This window comes from Eretmochelys imbricata, chromosome 1 (assembly GCF_965152235.1).
Source record: "Eretmochelys imbricata isolate rEreImb1 chromosome 1, rEreImb1.hap1, whole genome shotgun sequence".
In the NCBI taxonomy this organism is placed as follows: domain Eukaryota; kingdom Metazoa; phylum Chordata; order Testudines; family Cheloniidae; genus Eretmochelys; species Eretmochelys imbricata.
In genome coordinates this window covers 244009485-244033371 of record NC_135572.1, presented here as the reverse complement: position 1 = coordinate 244033371, position 23887 = coordinate 244009485, and the positions used below count along the sequence as shown (strand labels likewise).

The 23887-nt window shown below is 44.1% G+C and overlaps 1 protein-coding gene across 7 annotated transcripts in view; it reads left to right on the top strand.

Annotated features, from left to right (window-relative positions):
* PLEKHA5 (pleckstrin homology domain containing A5) overlaps nt 1-23887 on the top strand; it is a 263205-nt gene that overhangs the window by 105252 nt on the left and 134066 nt on the right. The window contains exons 4-5 of one of the 7 annotated variants that reach the window (XM_077826655.1): nt 15493-15595; nt 16952-17278. The exons of the other annotated variants lie outside the window; for them this stretch is intronic. Of the exons in view, the coding sequence (XP_077682781.1) occupies nt 15493-15556 (64 nt within the window). The 3' untranslated portion in view covers nt 15557-15595; nt 16952-17278. Of the gene's footprint in view, nt 1-15492; nt 15596-16951; nt 17279-23887 lie in introns of those variants that run through there. 7 annotated transcript variants of the gene reach the window in all.

The following is a 23887-nucleotide window of genomic DNA, read 5'->3' as shown; positions in this document are numbered from 1 at the left end:
AATACTTTAATTAAAATATTGAGGATGTTGGGTCTTTATTAAAGATGTCATTTCTCCAAAATGTTACTTTACCATTGTGCTAACAAACAAAACATGCTTTTAAGCAGTCTCACTGAAAATCCCTTTGTCAATTGCTCAGCTTTCACTCTTTTTACTTTTGTGATATTAACATTTTGCTAGTTCTTAAATCGTGGAACCCCAACAGGACCTAAATTCCTAATGAAAAAAAGCACAAAAGAAACCACTTTAATAAACAAAACAAAAAAACCTTTCAGACCTTCTTTATGCATCAAAGAAGCGGGGGTACGGGGGACAAACTCATTTTTTTCACTTGGAGGTCACCTTTATGCAGGAATTTTGTGACTAAATTATAAAAAATGTCAGGCCTTTCTTTATACATCAAATACACTTAAAATGGCACAAATCCAGTGTTTTCTTCCCTTTCCAGATAATCTTTTAAGGGTTTACAATCCAGAAGAATATTTTTCCCATTGCTGTTGGAGAGATTTGGATGAGACAAAAAAGTAAGAGCATTATTGGTAACCATAAATAGTTGCTGATTGTGAGTGGAGGGATAGATTGCAGGGTTGGTTTTTTGAAGTTTGCTGCTATTTATGATGCCTTAATACTGGTGCATGGTCACAGTCCCAATAGGATGATAAGAAATTGTGTCCACTGGCTGCACTAAGACTTATTTTCTTACAACTTCCCACTAGTGGTAGCAGCAGTATAGATGTGGCTGTGGGCAGCTGCCGGTATTTTAAGTGTCCTATCACGTGACTGATCAGAGCAGGTCTATACAAGCCAGAGGTTAAAATGCCAGCAACTACGTAGGTCTGGTCTGTAGTAGTAACACTCCCCTTATTGTTGCTGCCTTGTAGTGCCTGGAATCCCAGTGATACCAAAAATTTCTTACTGAAGAAATTTAATACGGTGATTGGGAAGCACTGCAACAACTAAAAAGTTGTACTGCATGACCTCAATAGACTTGAAGGATGCCCATGTCCATATCCCAGGTTAGCAGTCTCGCAGATGCTTTCTCAACTTTGCTCTGGGAGCACAACTCTACCAATCCAGGCCCTTTGGTTTAGCAGTGGGACTGAGAGTGTTTACAGAAGTTTTGAGAGAGCGACGGTCTTCCAGAGCAGCCTAACATCAGTTCTTCCCAAAGAATATTTCTGTAATCTGAAAGAAAAAAGTGAGGCAAGTAGGTGTTCATTTTTGCTTCCCTAGGGAAAGTTAATGATTTAGAAATCTTTTCTGTCTGTGCATGTTTACTGGTGAAATGAGTAATGCAACATATGGTAAACTGTAGTTAATTTTTCCTGTTGAAAACGAGTTACTAATTGTTTAGATTGCTAATAAAACTAGTTTTGACACACGTATGCAGTTCTTTAAGAATTTAGCAAAAATTAAGCTTCCCAAGGCGTGGGAATGCAGCAACCAGGTCACTGCCATGCTTTTGTTTTCTAAAACGTATGCACTTTGATAGATACAGACTCTGTCAGGGGTGGGCAAACTATGGCCCGCGGGCCACATCTGGCTCGTGGGACCATCCTGCCTGGCCTCTGAGCTCCCAGCAGGGGAGGCTAACCCCTGACCTCTCCCCTGCTGTTCCCCTTCCCCTGCAGCTATGCCACCGCCCAGGCAGCGCGGCTTGCGCCCGCCCACCTCCCAGGCTTTCAAATAAGCATGTCCTGCCGCTCTGAGCGGCTTCATAAGGGTAAGGGAGGACGTCCTGGGGGGCAGTCAGGGGACGGGGGGCGGTTGGATGGGGCGGAGGTTGCGGGGGGGGGCAGTCAGGAGACAGGGAGCTGGGGGTTGGATGGAGGTGGATCCCGGGGGGTTGGTTAGGGGAGGGGGGTCCTGGGAGGGGGCGGTCAGGGGACAAGGAGCAGGGGGTTGAGGGTTCTGAGGGGGCAGTCGGGGTGGGAAGTGGGAGGGGCCGGATAGGGGGCAGGCACCAGGCTGTTTGGGGAGGCACAGCCTTCCCTACCTGGCCCTTGATACCATTTTGTAACCCTGATATGGCCCTCGGGTCAAAAAGTTTGCCCACCCCTGCTCTAAGTGGTCCACACTATCAAAGTTTCCTTTTATCCCTGTTACCTTACTGCTTTTCTACAGCCATAAAGAGTTTAAGCTCTGATATTGTGTAAGTGGCTTTATACTGAAGGCTTGTCTATGATGGGATGTTCTGCACATATGTAGTTAACACCAGTACAAACACCTAGTGTAGATGTGCTGCTCTAACATAAGTGACTTCACCAAGTAGGATACTAAGACCTTGTCTACATGGGGAGAAGCTGAAAAGCACAGTAATTCTAGATTGCCCATTCTTCTACAGCTGTGCTGATACAATTTATCTATTCCAAAGTAACCCCCACTTGAACACTGTGTTCTCGAATAAGTGATTTTATTCTGAAATAATTGCTCATCTTCCCAAACAAAGTAAGTATTCTGGAATAAGGTAACTTTTTAAAAAATTTCTGAATAGTGTGCTCACATAGGGGAGTTATTTTGGAATAGCTTTTATTTGTAATGAGGTCCACAGATCCTCGATGTTGAGTTTCTGCTTTATGCAGACCAAACTTGTCAATTAGTAGCAGGAGAGATTGGCCCCAGTTCTGAGAAACTGCCAGTACAAATATCATCTGCCTCTTTAGCTGCAGGCAGGCAGACTGTCTCTTCCCTAGTGCGGAGCAAAATTTAAAGAAAGGGGTGGGGAGGAGTCCTCCTTGAGGAAGTGGAGAAGTCAGGGCATGCAGACAGCACAAAAGTACCAATACAGGCCCTTTGGTTTAGCAACAGGACTGCTAAGTGTTTACAAAAGGTTTGGTAGTGTCTGGCATTTGTGTTTACCTTCCTATGTGACCCTCTTATCCAAGGCCTCATCCAGAGTAAGTCATACATGTTACCCAGGTGAAAAGGATGCTGCAGAGTCACGGGTCTGTGAAAATCAGTTTAATACAATCTAAGCCGGTGGTTTTCAAATCGTGGGTCGCGGAATGGAAGGGACTGGGTCGCAGCGGCTCTGGTCAGTCCGGCCAATGGGAGCAGGGGGAGGAGCCTGTGGGCCAGAGCAGTGTGGAGCTGCTTGCGGACCTCCGCCTAGGAGCTGGACCTGCTAGTGGCCACTTCCAGGGCGCAACACAGTCCGCAGTGTCAGGAGAGGCGGGAAGCCTGCCTCTGCACCCCAGCTGCACCGCTGACTGGGAGCTGCTGGAGGTAAGCCCCTGCCCCAGCCCTGAGCCCCCCCAAACCCAGAGCCCCTTCCTGCACTCCAAATCCCTCATCCCTGGCACCAGCCCAGAGTCCTGACCCCCTACTGCACCCCGACCCCCTGCCCCATCCCTGAGCCCACCAAACTTGGAGCTCCTTCCTGCACCCCAAACCCCTAATCCCCAGCCCCACCCCGGAGCTTGCACCCCCAGCCCAGAGCCCTGACCCCCTCTCGTACCCTAGCCCAAAGCTCTCCTCCCACACCTTGACCTCCTCATTCCTGGTCCCACCCTGCAGCTCTCACCCCTGCACCCTAACCCTCTGCCCCAGCCCTAAGCCCCTCCCACATCCCAAATCCCTCATCCCCATCTTAGTTGGGTCACAGGCATCAACAATTTTCTTCAACTGGGTCGCCAGGAAAAAAAGTTTGAAAACCACTGATCTAAGCAGATTCCCTATCTGTGTGGAGACACACTGTCTACAGTGTTCCTTATTTCAGGAAAGACGGGAGAAACTGAGGGATGTTATTAAAACAGTCAACCTCTCAAGGGCAGTGTCCCCATTTGTATGTTTCTGTCTCTGCTGGGATCAGTGGTCTCCTCTCTGGATATTCTTTGTGGCCCTGTACTCACATGAGGCCACTATTGGGCTGCTCCTTATACCTCCCTGAGCTATTGCATATCTTTCCTTCAGTGAAGGTATCTTTCCCTAGGAAGATTCTAAGGTCATTCATATGGCAGATGAGTTCAAGCAACTTCAAGCCAGGCTTTCCAATAAGAGAACCAGTAAGGACAGTTGTCTTCGCAGATGCAAACCAGGAAGGATGGGGGTGTTCACACAGAATCAAAGTGTGTCCACGGGATGTGTTCCAAATAAGAGAGCAAGCACAATATAAGCTGGTGAGAGCTCAGGACAATCCAGTAAGGTCTCACGACTTGCTCCCTTATCTGGACTATCCTTCATGTGCTGATGATTTGGGCGGAGGAAGATAAGCAGTCTATTTGCTTCCTTTGCATCTAAGAAATAACTAATGTTACGGCCAAGTGGTTCAGCTGATGTAAGTTAGATTAGTGATACTCAAACTGAGACTCGGGAGACTTTTTAATGTGTCTCCTGCAGCTCTTTGCAGCACATATTAAAACACCGTGTGATTTGGTTAATAATTAAATCAGGGTGCTTTTACTGTGTTGTTAACCAATTGTAGAATACTTGGGGGGCAGGGGGGGGTTATGTATGTGTGTGTATTGTGGGTGGGTGGGTGTTTAAAATAAAATGAATTCTCACTGTAAAATGACTGACTAGATATTCTACAAAGCATCCTGATATATGTAAAAATAGTAAATGAAACAATGAATTCACACTACTGTGGCTTTTTTCGGGTAATGTTGATTGCTAATTTGGCTCCTGAACCACTGAGGTCTGAGTTAGATGATTCATAATGGGAACTATACCCATAGGTGTTTTCATCTACTGGTAAAGGAATTTGGTCCCTAGCAGTAGATCTTTTTGCCTCCTACTTGAAACATGAAGTTTTTCTTCAAGTGATTGCTTATGTCAATTCCAAGTAGGTATGGGCGCGCCACATGCACAGTTGTTGGAAGAGTTTTCCACTAGCGGTACCCGTCAGGTTGGCTGTGGAGCCCCTGGAGTGCACATTTATAGCAATGTATATAGGTCCCTCCCGACCCGCCGCCTCTTCAGTTCCTTTCTCTCTTGCCTCAGGCAAGCCATTCCCTTGCATTCCCTTTCTTTGTTTTGTAAATAGTTTTATTAGCATAGTATTGTTAGTTTTTAGTGTAGTTAGTAAAGTTTTTTTGGGGGGTACCTCTCTACCCCACAGGCTGTCCCCTTGAGGGACTGGGGGCATGCCTCGGTCTCAAGGCTTCAAACCCTATGCGTCCTGTCAGAAGCCTGCACAGACCGTGTCAGCGCCAAAACCCTGCATTTTGGCACGGAGTGCACCGGCCTCAGTAAGGGAGGCCGCGGCACTGGCAAAGGACCCAGCACCCAAGGACTTGTGGCACTGACGCTTTCCGGCACCAAAGACAACCTCTGTGGCCTCTCGGCACTGGCGCATAAGAAGCAAAGAAGAGCCAAGAGGGGGGAATTTCTAACAGTTAGAGTAGTGGAGTGCGACTGGGCCTGCAGTGTGTCTCTCATGCCGGGACACTCAGCTCCTGCTCAGATGAAACCGACACCACTGACTCTGGCCGCACGGGCAGAACCATCGAGTCCAGTCCAGTTGGACTCCCCAGGCATGAGAAAGCCAGATGGGGGAGCTGGATATGCCATCTACCCAGGACATATTTGAGGCCGGAAGGGACCTTATAGAGATGACGGCCCAGCAGTCTCTGGCACTGGAACCTCACAAGGGGCCAGTTCTCTCCAAGGGCAAACCAGCCATGCTTTGGCAATGTTCCCCCTCTCCTCCTGCATGGCATCCGCATGGTCCTCAAGGTTGGACTGGTTCTCGGTGCCAGAGTCCTATATCACCAGGTGGAGCAGGCACCGTTCTCGGTGAGAGGACACACACCAGGTCCCTGTGGTGCTCTGTCTTTTTCAATGGCAGGCTCCCATACAGTGGCCATTCTGGACCCCATGGGCATACCATCAAGCCCAGGGGCCAAGCTCCAGGTCCCTGTCCGTTGCCTTGGATGGGCGGGGGCCCCCATCTTCCTCAATAGTAAGGAGACATCCAAAAGGATCGGTGCCCGACCCCGTGTCGGCATCGTGCAGACAGCATCACTGGGGTAGGAACCCCGTGAATTGGAGGGTCAGGAGGAACCTGTGCCCATGGGGGCTTCTACATCTTCCTTCCTAGGCGAGGCAATAGTGGGCAATAGCAGCCACATCAGGGAATAGAAATTGTATGGTGGACCATGAATGCTCACAAAATTGGGGTTGAGGTGCAGGAGGGGGTGCCTGGCTCTTGAGAGCTTCTTAAACCAATGAGATTATTCAGAGAGTTAATATCCACAATTTTTGCTCCCAAAAATAAATCTTAACTCCTCTGTATTCAAGGGCCTGCTTGGGGTTTGCCCACTGATACCAGGGTAAGAGTCTTGCCCCCTATGTCTGCATTGGTAGTACAAATTCATGAATTTCTTAAATTGACTTTGGCTAGGCCTGGCAGTTCAGACCCTCCAGAGTGGCAGGCAAGAGGCAGATTTCATCTTATCCAAATGTCCAGTGTTGTGGCTTTTTTTAAAGCAGCATCTTTTCTACATTCTCCCGAAGTGCACAGAGTTCTTTTAAATGAACTTATCTGGTTCTCAGTGCCATTACAGGCTCTCCATTTGAACCATTCATGAAGGTGTCTCATTACTTCTGAAACATTATGGTGACCTTTTTGATAGCAATCATGTTAGTTTGCACTTCTTTGATTTAGGTACTCTTTTCCTGGAAGCTGAGTTCTGCAACTTCCATAAAGAAAAGGTAGTATTCTGAACTGACCTGGTCTTCATGCCAAAGACTAACTCCATGCTCCACAAAGTATAGGAAATTGTCTTTCCATCCCTTTGCCCAGCTCTATTGCACCTAAAAGAGAAATTGTGGCATACTTTCAATGTCAGCAGAGCTCTCCAAGTACATGTTCACCTTACAGCTCAGTTAGGACAGATACTTTATCTGGTGTCAGGGAAAGAAGGCTTTGGAATTCTACGTTTCCAGATCCAATATTTTAACTCTCTCTCAAACATACAAGTAGAAAAGCATAACTCCTTCCACTCTGTAGAACTGTGGCACTTCATGAACAGATAGACCATAAGCAAAGCTGTGTTGCCAGAAGGCTCATCTGTAGATCTGCTACTTTGTCATGTGTTCAAACTTTCTTCAAAATTCTACAGGTTGGGTGTTCAGGCATCAGCTTATGCTGCTTTTGGTAAATGGGTGCTCCAAGCTGTAATATCTCAGTAACTGCTCGGAAGAGGTTATTCCCTTCTACATCTGTACATAACTGTATATAGTGTCTCTCCTCTCCCTCTCTCCAGTGGACGCTACTTTGAAAATCCCAATGTTGTGGATCTGTGGCCCTCATTACAGGTAAGAACTGGAAAATGTATCCATGACTTGTCTAAAAATGTCCTTTCTTGGAGTAATGAGGTCCATAGATCTAAGCCACCCTGCATGGGCAGTTAATTGGATAAAGGTATTATATTATTAATTGACATTCAGTTTGTTGCTCATTGAATTTCTTTCTCTGTAGGAAGATTGTTCTGTTTTGTTTTAATGCTTAATTATCCTTACATGGAGTAGTTGGTTTTCCTAGGCTGTGGAAGTATCTCTACTGGTAGTTTCTCGGAGTTGGAGCCACACCTCCCTTGCCACCAATTGACAGATTTGGTCTACCTCCAAGGCTGCATGGAGAGCAGAGATTCTGTCATGGATTTGTAGTCCTCATTACTGTAAGAACAGAAATTTTCAGTTAAGACACATACATTTTCCCATTGTGGAATACCTATTCCAGAATAGCTGTGCCAGTCAGTTCCCCCACATAGACTGCTCTAAGTGCTTACAGTGCACATAACTTCTTTTGCACTAGTGCAACAAATTTTACAGTAGGGCTTTGCATCAATGAATTAGTGGGGTTTTTTTAAAGGACAAATCCTGAATATTTGTAGATATTCCTTTGTTCACCTCTAGTTGACTGTCCCCAGGCTTCTGTTTTCTGTCACTGATTGCAAAATTGGGCCCTTGGACGCTTCCAGGTTGTTTGGTAAATAAATATTTTAAGCATATTTTGATTGCAGGTTTAGGACTTAAGGTTGTTTGCATCTCCTGTACTGATAAAATGAGAAGTTCAAATACTCTGAATAATTATTCTTTTTCTTCGTACAGACTTAATTGCTAATGCAAAGCACATAATGATTTAGGGAACTGAGTATTGCCAATGGTTAAACCACTTTTTTCTCTGGGTGAGATGATGAATTTATAATCTATGTACTATTTATAGGCTTGGCAGTATTTGATGTTTTTGTTTTATAATTTTGATGGGAAATGTCTGTTTACCTTTAAGCATTTTCTATTTGTATCAATTTAAATGTTCATAGTGGTGGGAAACTGAGGGGATCAGACAATTAATGACAGTAGCAGAGATTCAAAAAGTAAAAGCTTTATAATTGTTAAAACACAGATTGTCAACATCACATGTCAAAATATTAGTTTGATTTTAAGGGTGTTTACTTTGTATAAGTTCTCACAACGTTTTTCTTTGTCTACCTGTAAATTTAGATTATCGATAGAAATATGTTACATCTGTGTGTGGGGTAAAATCACCGTTTACCAATAAATCTAATCCTTCCAAGCCTAGGTATTTAAGCCAAAATGAGTGAGAGCTTTGCTTTTTATTTAGTTCCTGAAAATAATCCCTCCCATAAATCTTATTTTTGTTATTTAGACTTAATTGAATGATATTAAGAAAAGGCCGTGTTTCTTCATGTGACTTTAAGATATGTCAGTGTTACTAATTGCCTATATACTGTGTTGCCATGAAGCAGTTGTTGTTGAACTCGTTTACATCAGAAAATTGCAACTCTTGGCAACAGGTTAACACCCAACATAGATTATTTAATGCTCAGTAAACTAATTCTTTATGATATGATTTTCTTTAAGTAATCCACATTTAAGAACAGTATATAGAGGAGATGCTGTCAATTAAGAGATTGATGTGTGAGATTGATGTGTGATCCTGTAACTGGGTTTCTCACGCAGCAATGAAACCTGCAGTTCCCGAGTTGCTCTGCTAGCTAACCACTTATTTTGTAAATAAAGTAAATGCATTCCCTTTTATTTATGGGGAAGATGCACAGTGCAGAAAAAGCTGAACAGATGTTGAAAACTGCGTAGATGTGACAATATAGGAGGAGACAGCCAAGAAATGGTTTCATCTAGCAGAAATTTCCAAAACTTGGGTATCCATTGGTTTGAGCATATTGAATACATTGTTTCAAGGATTTGTGATTCAATGCAGCAGATATGCAAATAAACCAGTGCTTTGATACAACTTTCTTTTTCACCTCACCCAATACCACTCATATAATGTGTTTGCTGTTGAACTAATGTCATGGTAGCTATTTCAGCATTTTTAAAGGAAATATGGTTCTAATGTATTTTACACAGAATGAGATATGGGGACACCACAGAACAAAAATCATCCAGGTTTCCAACTGTAAGCAGCCAGCAGACTCCAGAGTGCTCAGAAATTATTATTAAGCATTGGGCAATTGATGAAAACTTTTAATAAGATTTTATGCTAAAATTTCATAATTAAGATTCTGGTAAAATCAACAACAACCTAACCTGTTACCTAAATGACCTTGCTGTAATTGCAGCTCTTATTGTGCTGCTTTGGCCAATCAACCTTTTGAAATACCTGACTGAATGCATTATATCACACTCAAGTGATTCTAAGCCCTTAGCAATAAATTTGTTTCCCAGTATAGCACAAATCATTGCTGCTTTTAAAACTTGATGTGCTTTCAATAGTTTGTCTGCTTTTACTACATGAATGTATCTGTGCAGTTAAACAAAAAGGAATGCTGTGTATAAAAGGCTTAGAAGTAATTACTGTTCATAGTTACAAAAATATTGTACTTCCCATTTATTCAGGAAAGCCATCTCTCTTCCATCCCTATATCTTAGTAACAAAGAACCAGTGATGTTGTTTCGAATAATCATAGATTACTTCAGTTTCCACAGTATGTGTCCGATGAAGTGAGCTGTAGCTCACGAAAGCTTATGCTCAAATAAATTGCTTAGTCTCTAAGGTGCCACAAGTACTCCTTTTCTTTTTGCGAATACAGACTAACACGGCTGCTACTCTGAAACCTGGGGAGAAATGCTCAGAAATGCTGAAATTTGATAACTCACTCCAGTCTTACTCAGTGGTGGTTTTTCGGTTTGTTTTTTGGTTTGTTATATGGTGGCAGAAGGCTATCCTGTGAGTTGCCACTCCAGCCCTTACAGTAATTGGAGAGGCAGATAAAGACATGGCTACTGAAAGAGGGTGTATCCTTCAGCTCATCCCATGAGTCCTATTGGACTGTAGTTACTTCAGCGTGATACAGGGGCCACTAGCTGGTCATGTTCTGACTGCTGAACTCCTTGTAGTATGCCACTGTGTGGATTGTTTATTTCTGGCATTGAAGATAGGCAGAATCCCTTGTGTGATTTCTCTGGAGTCTATACACCCTTTTCTGTCTTGAAATGACCATGCTTCCACTGCTTTTTGGACCTTGCACAAGGGAGCCAGGAGTTGATTCTGAACAGAATGAACTTATTTGCTCGCTGCATTCAGTGTCAAGGAAGAGATTGCATAGTTTGTGGTAAACTTGAAATTTACAGTGATTGAATCCTAATAGTGTTAAATTGCCTAAAATGTGGCAGAGACTGCATAAAACATAGATTGCAGTTCTTTAATCATTGTTGGCAAGACTACTTAACATTTATTTTTATGCCAATAATTACTGAAGTTTACTTATAATTAAAAACAGTGAGGTCCACAGATCCATGACATTGGGTACTCTGCTCTATTCAGCCTTGAAGAGGGATCAAACATGTCAATCTGAGGTAGGAGAGGTGTGGCTCCACCTCAGAGAAATGACCAGATTTCATCTGCCTCTCAGGCTGAAGGCAGGCAGATCAGCTCCTGCCTGCAGCAGAGCAAATTTTAAAAAGGGAAAAAGAGAAAAAAAAAGCCTTAATCTCCTGACTGTCAGGGGTCTGCCTTTATTGGGAGAAAGTATTCCATTTCTCCTAAATTGCTGGGACGCTCCATGCCCCCTGCTCACCCATGACAGAGAAAGCTGAAAGGGAAAACCAGATGTCTACTGCCCTCCCTTGCTGATTGCATGGAGGTCTGCACCTGTTCTATAGAGCCTTAGGCCTTTCAGATGCTTAAACAGGGACAGGGTTTCCAGCAGCCTCCCTCCCAGGAAAAAGTAGCAGCAAAATCACTCAGGCCTACCACAGGTGACAGCAGCACCTTTGGGACAAGTAAGTAGAAGCGCCTTCCTACCTCTTACACATATAGTGGCATAGTAGGTTGAAGCACAGTATCAAAGGGGCAGCAAAGCTTCCTGCCCAGCTTCTGGAGCCTACACCCTCAGCCCAGTGTTTACCCCAGGAATTGAAGTTGTGTGTGTTCAAATTGACAAGGGTGGCGTGAGGGCGGATGAAGGGTTAGACCATGATGGCAAAAGTGGGCTGTGTGGCACCATAGTAAAAACTGAAAAAGTTTCACAACCATTTTATTAGACCTAACTCATTTTAAAATCATCACAAATTAAAGTTGGCTATTCAAGCCTACTATAAAGCACTAGATCATCATCCTTCTTGATTTGTTGTAATTTTGCACAACTCTGTTAATAAACTTCTCAAATGCAGTGCATTCATCTTTGGTGGCATCTTTTGTGACCCATGCTACTAGTCCATGATATGCTCATGATCAGATAGAAGGCAACTTCTTTCTGAACTCACAATTCTGTTCAATGAGGAAAAACAATGCTCAGCTGTAGCTGTTGAAGTAGAAAGAAATGAGTTTCCACTTCTTTCACCACAGGAAACATAGCACAAAGTTTGGGTAGAATCACTAGTGGTAATAAAGAAGAAGTTGAAGTCAAATCTTCATTCGTTTGTCTCATGATATTTCACTGTGTTCAAATTTCCTGTTCTGTCCTGATCAATAGCAGCCCCACTGTTGGTAGTGCCTCACTCTACTCAATTATCAGTGTTTTATAAGATAGGCATCTGTAAAAGGTAAGTAGAGGTTGAGTAGAATCCAGAAGTCACTGTTGTAGATTTGTAATAGAGTCTGTGCACTTCTTCAGCTGGCTTAACAAACACTTCTCGTCCTCTTTACATAAGGACTCAATATAAGTGCCTTCATTAGTCAACTTCTGGACTCAAGTCTTTTTCTTCCAGTACGATTTCAAAGGATATCTCTCTGATCCAAATGTACCTTCTATTGCTGGACAAAGATCTACTGCTTTTGTAGGAGATGCCTGGATGGCATTGTTTAATGACCCAAGTGGTTTCAGCAGTAGATTTACAAGAGAGAGAATGGTGATAGTCTTCTCTGAACTTAGTAGCAAAAGTAGTCCACCAACCTCACTACTTACATCTGTCTCATCTTGATAGATACTTTCCAAAGCCAGTAATAATGGTTGCAGTAATTTTAAGACAGCAGCTAAGGGTTGTTCATGAGAAAGTCAGTGGGTTTTCCCAGGTTGGACTAATTTGAACTTCAGTCCCAGTGGATATTCCATTTTTTCCAAGACGTTCAGCCTTTTTTGGACTCTTGCTGAAAAAGTATAATGAAGGCATTCAATGTATGGCTTTTTAAATGTCTCTTGTAGATTCTGCAGCTTATACTAGTGTTAATTGGAGTAGGTGGCCTCTGCAGTCTGTATAAGAGAGATTAGGGTTACGCTTTCCTCTGAGTAAAACCTGTACTCCCCTATGGCTTCCAGAGAAGTTTGTAGCTTCATCAAATGCACAAGCAGCCATCGGTTTGGGGTTCAGTTTACAAGAATTTAACTCCTGTAAGATGTGGGTTGTCACCGATGCAGCTGATGTCTTCTATAATCTGAACATCTAGAAATGGATCTATTGGCCTGCCACTGACCTCAAAATAACATACACAGTGACTTAATACTTGATGCTCATTTGAATTGGTCCAGTTATCAGCCATGTGTACACGTTTTTTGAATGTGGTGAGAGAGTTCACTTTTTCTCCTGCTGAGTCTCACTGTTACGCCGCATGCCAGCTAGTTGTTTCTTGCTGAAAGATAGTGAGCATTTTCTGATCTTGTGCGGAACCAGCGGCCAACTTCAGGATTAAAAAGTGGCAATGCACTTTACAAACTGGAGGCCAATGTTGTGTGTGGTATCTCTTGCTTAAATAGAAAGTATGATGTGACAGCTCTGTTTGTTCACATAAACTGTGTTGTGCCTTCAGCATTAACAGCCTCATTAAGTACTTCTAAAATTGGCTTTGACAGTGACTGGCTTATAAGGCTTTCTGCATGTTTATGCAATCCAGAGGTTTGGTGTTTTGTAGCCTTTTCACTTAGTTTGTCAGTATTGGCTTTGCTGATTGGTCTGGCAAACAAAGCCCCTCCACTCTTACTATATTAATTCATGGTATGCCCACATCTTGAATACAGATTCCATATGAGGAGAGATTAAGACTCGGATTTATCCCCCCATAGTCATTTATTTTCAAACTGATTCGATAGAGGTCTATAAAATCTTGACTGGTATGGTGAAAGTGAAAAAGTAAATGTTTACTCCTTCAAATAATATGGGAACTAGAGGGTCACCTTAAGAAATTAATAGGCAGCAGGTTTAAAACAAAAGGAAGTACTACTTCACACAGTGCATAGTCAACGTGTGGAACTTTTTGCCAGGGGATGTTGTGAAAGCCAAAACTATAACAGGATTCAAAAAGAACTAGATATGTTCATGGAGAATAGGTCCATCAATGGCTTTTAGTTTGGTTGGTCAGGGATATAACACCATGCTTTGAGTGTCCCTAGCATCTGTTCACCAGAGGGCTGGGAGTGGATGACTGGATGGATCACTCAATGATTGCCTGTCCTGTTCATTCCTTTTGAATTATCTGCCATTGGCCAATGTCAGAAGACAGGATACTGGGCTAGATGGACCATTGGTCTGACCCGGTGTAACTGTTGGTATGTAAACATTAATTATTTAGTACAGAAACTTCCCAAGATAATCTCTTGAGGTAGCGACAATGTGAGATAACCATGGAAAATAGTGCATATTAAAAATCTTGGCCTATTGGGAAATGTATATTTAAATAAATTTCCCAGTCACAATCTAGCATTCTGGGGTCAAAGGCACTAAAACATAGTCCAACCAGCAAATTTTCCTTTAATGTGCCCCTCCTTTGTCCCTCCACTGTATCCCACTCATAGTTGTCCTTCATCAGTGGAGATCCAGAGTTTAGAGGTGCTTTTGTGTGAGTTCACTTCCCACCCTGATGTGGGGGAAGGGAGAAGGCACCTTGCTCATTCCTCCAGCTGCTCACCACTTGCTCCAATTGCTCACTCTGGCCGCTGTTGTTTGTCCTGCCACCATTCACTCCAGTGCTCTGTCACCAATGGCACTGCGCCATCACCTTCTGCTGCCACTGTGACCTCTGGAAGTCAGTCTCTTGAGGTTCCACCTAGCTGTATGATTTCAGCTCTCAGTGGAGGAACCTCACACCTCTTCCACAGAAGCTGCCCCCCACAGCAGGTCTAAGCTCTTAGACCTGGTTATCAGTGATTTCAGCTCTAGTGGTCACTTAATGAAACAAATGACTGATTGTGGAGCCAAATCAGCTCTATCTTTGAACAGGGGAGAGGGGCAGGTCAAATAGTGCCTGTGACTCTTAGGCAGAGCCCACACCACCAAGAAAAACATCTGTCCCCCACCCTCTCTCTTTTGACGTCCTCAATCAGAGCAGGCTAAGTACAGTTCTGCTGCCCTTTACTCATACAATAATGATAACATTTCATTACTCCTGCATTCAGTATTAAAGTGATTTGTAACCTAGCACCAGCCAAAATTGATTACTTGGGCAACACAGCTCTGTTTGCTGGATACCTACACAGAGTAGGTGTGTTCATGTAACTACAGCATCTCCTCTCCTCTCTTGCCCCCCCACCCCACCCCCGGCTCATCACTAGCTGTCAGGGGAGAACTCATTCAGATCTTGCTTACAAATCATAATTTGAAATTATTAGGATGGCCAACATCTCTGAAACAAATGTGCCAACATTGTCCTTAAAAACAGCTGGGTGAAGAAGCTGGTCTTTGTTCATACTTTTCAAACCTGTTGTGCTTTTTCATGTACAAGTATTTTATCATATACTATATAGGCTTTTAAAGTGTGTATTAATGTTTCAATTTAAATTCAAATTTCCAACCAAAGACTAAATTGGCAACACTGCTTGTTAACTAGTTGACCACTGGCAGGGTGATGGGGAAATTGTGGTGGGGGGAGGGGAGGGAAATCCATGTCACAGCTGTATATGTTGACTGCAGAGCAGCTGCCCTTAGAAAAGCTGTCATTAAATATCCCTGCTCATACATACTATGAGTGTGTATTAGTGGGTCAGGGATTTTCTGCCACATCAATATATTGGGAAAGCATCAGGCTGCCATCCTCAGCTGCTGTTGCTGGTCACCATGCCTTAACTGTTGGGCTGTCTTTCCCAGCGATCACTGTAGATCATCAGGCACTAATGTCAAGTTTATTGTTCCCAGCTTTTGTTGCAGGTTGCCGTGCCTCACTTCCATCTCCATGCCTCAGCAGATGGCTATGGCGTGATAAGAGGGACAGAAGTCCTAGATGAGGAAGAACTGGCAGGTAGTGAGGGACCTCTTGGCCTGCCCTTTTTCTCTTGCCCCACATGTCTTCTGGCCTCCCTTTTATAAAGTCAGATGATTCCTTGGTGTCCACAATTCACACTTATCCTTGTGTCACTATTGAAGATAAATGTTCCTTTTTCACTGGTGGTTATGGACTTGTTTTGAATTGGGAAAAAATTGTACCTCAGAATGGCCTCCTCACTGTATAGAGCCTTCATAGGCAGCCAAGTCCAGGCAGGCATAATCTCTGCTTCCTCCTGCAGGCATGAAAACTATCAAGGACATCAGGCCAACAAAAATAAATGAACAAAAGAGAATTGTCCTTTGACATAGAAAGTGCTCCCACATACTTTCACAAGCAGTGAGAACATGGGTGGACAATGTTGCAAGTATGTCTCTTCCAACCTATTTAAAAAAATGCACAGCCTAAGAGCTTTTGCCTGAGCTGTGCAAGCAGGGCAAGCAGACAGCCATCCTAGATCTCCTGTGAATGGGAACAGTAGAACCTGCAACCCTCTTTAGTGGAACTGGGCCTTTCTCCATATTGTTCCTAGTTCAAAAAAAAAAGTCACAAATGTACACGGTACTACTTGTCATCATGTAGCTAACCAGATCCATAAAGAAATGAAAATGCAAGATGGAGACATAAAAATCCACGCAAGCTGCCATCAATGAAGATGTGAAGGATGCCTGTCTCCATATCCCAATTAGATATCCCATTTAGTAAGATGATTCCTAAATTTTACTCTTGGAGCACAGCATTACCAATGCAGGTCCTTTCCCCTTTGCCCTAGAACTGTTGCATGTCCTGGTAAAGAAACATATTCTCTAAGATAGATCTGCTTGCCTCTGATGTGAAAACCAAGGTGTCAGGGTTATCAGCGGGATCACAGAGCCAAGGCAACAGATGCATTGTTGCAAAGATGGCCAAAAGAGTCTTACATGCTGACATGTTGCACTCCAAATATGTTTATAAGTGTGAAATATAATGTAACTGGAATATGCTGTATGCAAAAGGTCTCTTGTAAGGTATCATTGCAAAGCTTATAATCTATTAGTGTGTTCATCCTATTTGTATGGATGTATCATTCTTGTATCTGAAGCTGGAAATATGAAGTATTACTCCGACATCCTATTGTAATTATGCATAGTGTGGGCCATTAATGATGGCTTGGAATCTTGATGGCTCCCATTGACTAGGACAATTGGTTGTAAGTGGCTCTTTTTACTTGTAAGTCTTCCTGTGTTCCTGAGAGTCAGGCCAGGAAGAATGGAGGTTTGGGGGTCTCACAGGACATGTGACCATGTCACCTGGTAGTGGAATCTATCTTAAACCTGATCCTTTTCCATTTAGGAGGAGGGGTGGGGATCCAGAGAGACAAAAGATTCCTGCCTTGTGCCAAAGCTATAAAAGGGGGTGGAACACAACAAAGGGAGCTGCAGTCATGAGAAAACCCCTAGTTACCACCGGAGCTGGAACTAACAAGAACTGTACCGGGGGAAGGATTGGGCCCAGACTAAGGAGGAGTCTAGTCTGTAAAAAAAAAAAAAAAAACTTATTGGAACCTCTCTGAGGGTGAGATTTACCTGTATTCATTTTTTTCAATGTATTAGTCTTAGACTTGTGTGTTTTGTTTTATTTTGCTTGGTAACTTACTTTGTTCTGTCTGTTACTACTTGAAACCACTTAAATCCTACTTTTTATACTTAATAAAATCATTTGTATTAACCTAGAGTAAGTGATTAATATCTGGGGGAACAAACAGCTTTGCATATCTCTCTATCAGTGTTATAGAGGGTAGACAATTTATGAGTTTAGCCTGTATAAGCTTTATACAGAGTAAAACTGATTTATTTGGGGTTTGGATCCCATTGTGAACTGGGTGTCTGGGTGCTGGAGATAGGTGACTTGCTGAGCAGTTTTTGGTAAAAGCTTGCAGCTTTGGGGGTGTGGACCAGACCTGGGTCTGTGTTGCAGCAAACTGGCATGTCTGGCTCGACCAGGCAGAGTCTCAAGTCCCAAGCTGACAGGGAAAATGGGCTCAGAGATAGTTTCAGAACATCAGGTAACAGTCCCAAGGCGGTCTCTGTGACTGAACCAGTCACACATGCCTTCCCTCTCTTTCTCTCTTCTCACCAGAGCACCACAGGAAGATCAAGAGAGAAGCAGCACTGTTAATTATGGTATCCCCATTTTGGCTAGGGAGGACTTGGTTTTAGAGCCCTGTGCTGGACTAATGTACAACTTTGCAGCAGGATGGGGATCCACTGTCATGATAGTGGGAGCAGGATTACAGAATAGCTACGCACAGAGCTCTACCTAGGTTCTCTTACCTCTTTGACATGGAACAGAGACAACTCCCATCTGTTTTCCATCCAGAAGGGATACACTGTTACATGGGCCAGTCATGCATCAGAATTCAGACAGTCTTAGCCTAGCTGCCTGGCCCTTCAACAGAAACTCTTAAGCCAGGAAAGCTATTCAGAGAGCTAGTGTCCATTATTTCAGCTTCCAGAAATCTAACAATTCAGTTATTCAAGGGCCAGGTTGAGCTTTAACAGTTGGTGGAAGGACAGGTGTCTCACCCCTGTCTGTATCTGTGCTACAGATTCTCAAATATCTTTAAAGGGACTCTGTTTAGACTTACACGGCTACAATGACTCTGGTTAGGCGTGGCAGTTGACTTTCCAGAATCAGGTTGTTTCTTTGTCTAGTATTCTGTGTGCTGTAGACAATTAATGATTTAATCTTATTCAGATGTCCAGTGCTTTTCTTATAAGAGCACCATCTCTTTATATCCTCGTGATGTTCATAAAGTTATTTTATGTGATCTTACCTGGTTCTCAGTGCCATTACTGGCCCTACATTTCAACCGTTAACGAAGGTGTCTTACTTTCTAACTGTAAAATAGCTTTTTTTGATGAGCTATGTTTTCACAGGATGTCTAAGTTAGGATCTCTTTTTTTCCTGGAACTTCACTACTGCACCTTTAAAAATGCTAAAAGAGTACTCAGAATTGATCCTGTCTTCATAGGGAAGATGAACTCCATGTTCAACAGAGCATAGGAAATTGTTCTTGCATCCTTCTGTCCAGCTACATCACACTCCAAAGAGAAACTGTGGCATTCTTCGGATGTCTGCAGAGCTTTCAAAGTATATATTCACCACACAGATCAGGCCAAGACAGCAAATGCTTTGTGCTTTATTATCCAGTGTCAAAGGAAAAGACAGCTTTGAAATCCTCCACTTCCATCATGCAATGTCAGAGCCCACTCCTTCATAGCCATGGCAGCTTCATGGGCAGAAAGGTTGTGCCTCATACAAGGAAATCAGAAAAGCAGCCACCTGGTCAACTATTCTACAAGCTGGACATCCAGTCACCATCTGATGCTGCCTTCAGTGAGGATGGGTACCTCCTCATTGCAGTATCCCAGTAGCTCTTAGGAAAAGGGTTATCCCGTTTTGCATCTGTACATAATGGTATGTAGTTCTCCCTCCCACTCCAAGTGGACACTGCTATGAAAATCCCAGTGTCATGGATCTATGACCCTCATTACGAATAAGACTAGGAAAATTTATCCATGACTTGTCTGAAAATTTCCTTTCTTGGAGTAATAAGGTTCAGGGTGTTACCCACCCACTCTAGGGCATCCCAGTTTACCTTTACGTGGGTTCAAGGCATAACCCGGTTAACTTAAGCACCCCCATCTGTACCCCGTTCCTAGGGCTCAGAGTGTAATCTTTGTGGGTGTGCAGGGCCTTTTCCCAGTGAAAGAGCCTTACACAGTAATATCCTTAACCTCTATTTTATCAACAGTCACCAAGTAGAATACACACCCTAAGCATACAATGCTATGCTCACTGATCCTTTTTCCTTGTTGGCCAGGCGAGGTCTGTCTCATCTGGGTTCTGGTTGCTGCATGTCACGGTTGTGCATAGGATTCTAGCAGCTCTGATCTTGGGCTGTGTCTTGGAGGTGAGTTGTTCTTCTTCTTCCAGGTCTTTATTCTTTCTTTCTGTCTTCCCCCACCCATCCAGTCTCCTTCTTGGGCTTCAGTTTATATAGTGAAACTTGAGTCCTACTTAGCTATATAGTAACCAATCATTTTACCAAAGTATTACAGAATAATTCTTTGACCAGTCCTAACATATTGCGAAACAATTGTTTAACCAATCATACCCCATCACATTAGTTGACTTAAATCTTGCAAAATTAGCTATGCAACAGATAGAAACAATCAAAGAACCAAAGACCATACAGATAAACAATAGAGAAGTGGGAAATACGAAGGCAAAACAATAAAGTATAGTTTTCAGTCACAAATATTGATAAGTGATTCCTTACCAGATAGAATACTGTCAAAGTTTTCTTTAAATATCTTGAGCTATGTTTCGTTATCTGGTGATGGTGGGTACTATTAGGACAGGAGTGCCTTCTTAACAACCTGATATTACATTGTTTTAATGTCATTTAGATGGAATGTGAGAATGTGACTTTCTACTTCGTGGCTCGTGGCAGGAGAAGAAGGCCGCAACTCTTACAACAGATCCAATCCACCAGAAATATGCTGTTAATTGGGGAAAATACTGAATTATTTTTCATACTCAGTTTGTTGTTTGAATTCCTTGCTCAAACATAAGAACAGCCATATTGGATCAGACCAGTGGTCCATCTGTCCCAGTATCCTGTCTTCCAACAGTGACCAATGCCTAGTGATTCAGAGGGAATGAACAGAACTGCAATGCCGAGCCCCGGTCCTGTCATGGGGCGGCAGCCAGGAGCTGCAGTGTTGGAGGCCTGAGCCACGGTGGCATTGTGAGGCTGGGAGCTGCATGGGTGAAGCTCTGAACCCTATTACTGCCGTGGGGCTGAATCACAGAGCCTGGGTGCCCCTCCTCACAGGCTTAAGCAGGGAGCCAGAGTGCTGAAGTGAGAGCTGGGAACTGAAGCCCAGATCTGTGGTGCCTCTGCAGGCTGAAGCCCCTTCCCACAGTGGGCTGAAGTCAAAGCCCCTGGCCCGGCTTCATCCCCAGGATGTGAGGCTCAGACTTGTGGGTCAGCCATTGGGATGTGGGCCTCACAGCCTGTAGGTCAGCCTCAACATTTTCTGGCCCAGTGCTTGTTCTGCTCCCGGAGACCTGACGTGAGAGCTCACTCCTTGGTTTCTGCCCTGGGCCCAGTGAGTCTCACGCCAGCCTTGCAGGTTACATAGCTCTATTTACTGGGTGGAAAGGAGCTATTTCAGTGTGAGAAGAACAAGTTACACAGCACAGAGAAAATTGGTGTAAACATAAACAATACATATTAATTATGGATACATTTTTAATTCAGCCATCAGCTTCAAAACAACAAAACCCACAGAGCAGTGATACTGAACTTCCTTCAACAAGTTCAACCACCATAAGGGCTGAAGAATACCAAGGAGGTGGTGATCGTAAAAAAACATAAAGCCGTTATTAACCTTTCAAAATTTAGGAAGTACAAAGACAGCTATCTAAATTTTTGGTTTTATTTGTTCTGGAAGTGGCGATCTATCTCAACCTCAGTGTGTAATTTGTGCATAAGTACTGTCTAATGGATGTTTGAAACCCTCCAAATTGCAGACATTTATTTACAAACAATGAAATCTAGAAGGATAAGCATGGTTCATTTTTTGAGCAAAAGGCCAAGGAGCTGCTTGGTACTAAAGTAGTAGTGAAATCCACAGCTAGTACGGGTAAAAAGCTTTTAAGATCATTTTAGATAGGGGCTAGAAAATTGCTAAAACAAAAAAAATCACATACAGTTACTGAGACTTTGTTAATGCCTTGTGTTGAAATAACTAAGGGTATGTCTACACTACGAAATTAGGTCGAATTTATAGAAGTCGGTTTTGTAGAAAGCGGTTTTATACAGTTGTTTGTGTCCCCACACAAGTGCTCTAAGTGCATGTAGTCGGCGGAGTGTGTCCACAGTACCAAGGCAACCGTCGACTTCCGGAGCGTTGCACTGTGGGTGGCTATCCCACAGTTCCTGCAGTCTCTGCCGCCAGTTTGAATTCTGGGTAGAAATCCCAGGGCCTGATGGGGCTAAAACATTGTCGCTGGTGGTTCTGGGTATATATAGTCAGGCCCCCGTTCCCTCCTTCCCTCCGTGAAAGCAAGGGCATACAATCGTTTTGCGCCTTTTTTCTTGGGTTACCTGTGCAGACACCATACCACGGCAAGCATGGAGCCCGCTCAGCTAACCGTCACCGTATGTCTCCTGGGTGCTGGCAGACGTGGTACTGCATTGCTACACAGCAGCAGTTAATTGCCTGTTGACAGCAGACAGTGCAGTATGACTGGTAGCCATCATTGACGTAGTCCTGGGTGCTCTTTTAATCGGGCGCCTGGGCAAACATGGGAGTGACTCAGCCAGGTCATTTCCCTTGTTTTGTCTTGTGGCGATTCAGTCCTACCGGCAATGCGCTGTCTTTTAACCTCCAGCCAGCAGAAGATGATGGCCAGTAGTCATACTGCACCGTCTTCTGCTGAGCATCCAGGAGATGACAGCTAGCGGTCGTACTGCACAGTCTGCTGCCAGCAAGATGTATAAAGATAGATGAAGTGGCTCAAAACAAGAAATAGACCAGATTTGTTTTGTATTCATTTTCTTCTCCCTCCCTCCTTCCCTCTGTGAAATCAACGGCCTGCTAAACCCAGTTTTGAGTTCTATCCTTGAGGTTTTGAGTTCTATCCTTGCGGGGGCCATTCAGTTTCTCACAAAGCCACTCCCTTTGTTGATTTTTAATTCCCTGAAAGCCAACCCTGTAAGCCATGTTGTCAGTCGCCCCTCCCTCTGTCAGGGCAACAACAGACAATCGTTCCGGGCCTTTTTTCTGTGCAGACACCATACCGCGGCAAGCATGGAGTCTGCTCAGATCACTTTGGCAATTAGGAGCACATTAAACACCACACACATTATCCAGCAGTATATGCAGCACCAGAACCTGGCAAAGTGATACCGGGTGAGTAGGTGACGTCAGTGCGGTTATGTGAGTGATGAGGACATGGACACAGACTTCTCTCAAAGCATGGGCCCTGGCAATGTGGGCATCATGGTGCTAATGGGGCAGGTTCATGCTGTGGAACGCCGATTCTGGGCTCAGGAAACAAGCACAGCCTGGTGGGACCGCATAGTGTTGCAGGTCTGGGACGATTCCCAGTGGTTGCGAAACTTTCTCATGCATAAGGGCACTTTCATGGAACTTTGACTTGCTTTCCCCTTCCTTGAGGTGCAAGAATACCTAATGAGAGCAGCCCTCACAGCTGAGAAGTGAGGGGCAATAGCCCTGTGGAAGCTTGCAACGCCAGACAGCTACCGGTGAGTCGGGAATCAATTTGGAGTGGGCAAATCTACTGTTGGGGCTGCTGTGATGCAAGTAGCCCACGCAATCAAAGATCTGCTGATATCAAGGGTAGTGACCCTGGGAAATGTGCAGGTCATAGTGGATGGCTTTGCTGCAATGGGATTCCCTAACTGTGGTGGGGCCATAGACGGAACCCATATCCCTATCTTGGCACCGGAGCACCAAGCCGGCGAGTACATAAACCGCAAGGGGTACTTTTCAATAGTGCTGCAAGCTCTGGTGGATCACAAGGGACGTTTCACCAACATCAACATGGGATGGCCGGGAAAGGTGCATGACGCTCGCATCTTCAGGAACTCTGGTCTGTTTCAAAAGCTGCAGGAAGGGACTTTATTCCCAGACCAGAAAATAACTGTTGGGGATGTTGAAATGCCTATAGTTATCCTTGGGGACCCAGCCTACCCCTTAATGCCATGGCTCATGAAGCCGTACATAGGCAGCCTGGACAGTAGTCAGGAGCTGTTCAGCTACAGGCTGAGCAAGTGCAGAATGGTGGTAAAATGTGCATTTGGATGTTTAAAAGCACACTGGTGCAGTTTACTGACTCGCTTAGACCTCAGCGAAACTAATATTCCCACTGTTATTACTGCTTGCTGTGCACTCCACAATGTCTGTGAGAGTAAGGGGGAGACGTTTATGGCGGGGTGGGAGGTTGAGGCAAATCGCCTGGCTGCTGGTTACGTGCAGCCAGACACCAGGGTGGTTAGAAGAGCACAGGAGGGCGCGCTGCGCATCAGAGAAGCTTTGAAAACCAGTTTCATGACTGGCCAGGCTACCGTGTGAAAGTTCTGTTTGTTTCTCCTTGATGAAACCCACCGCCCCTTGGTTCACTCTACTTCCCTGTAAGCTAACCGCCCTCCCCTCCTCCTTTCGATCACCGCTTGCAGAGGCAATAAAG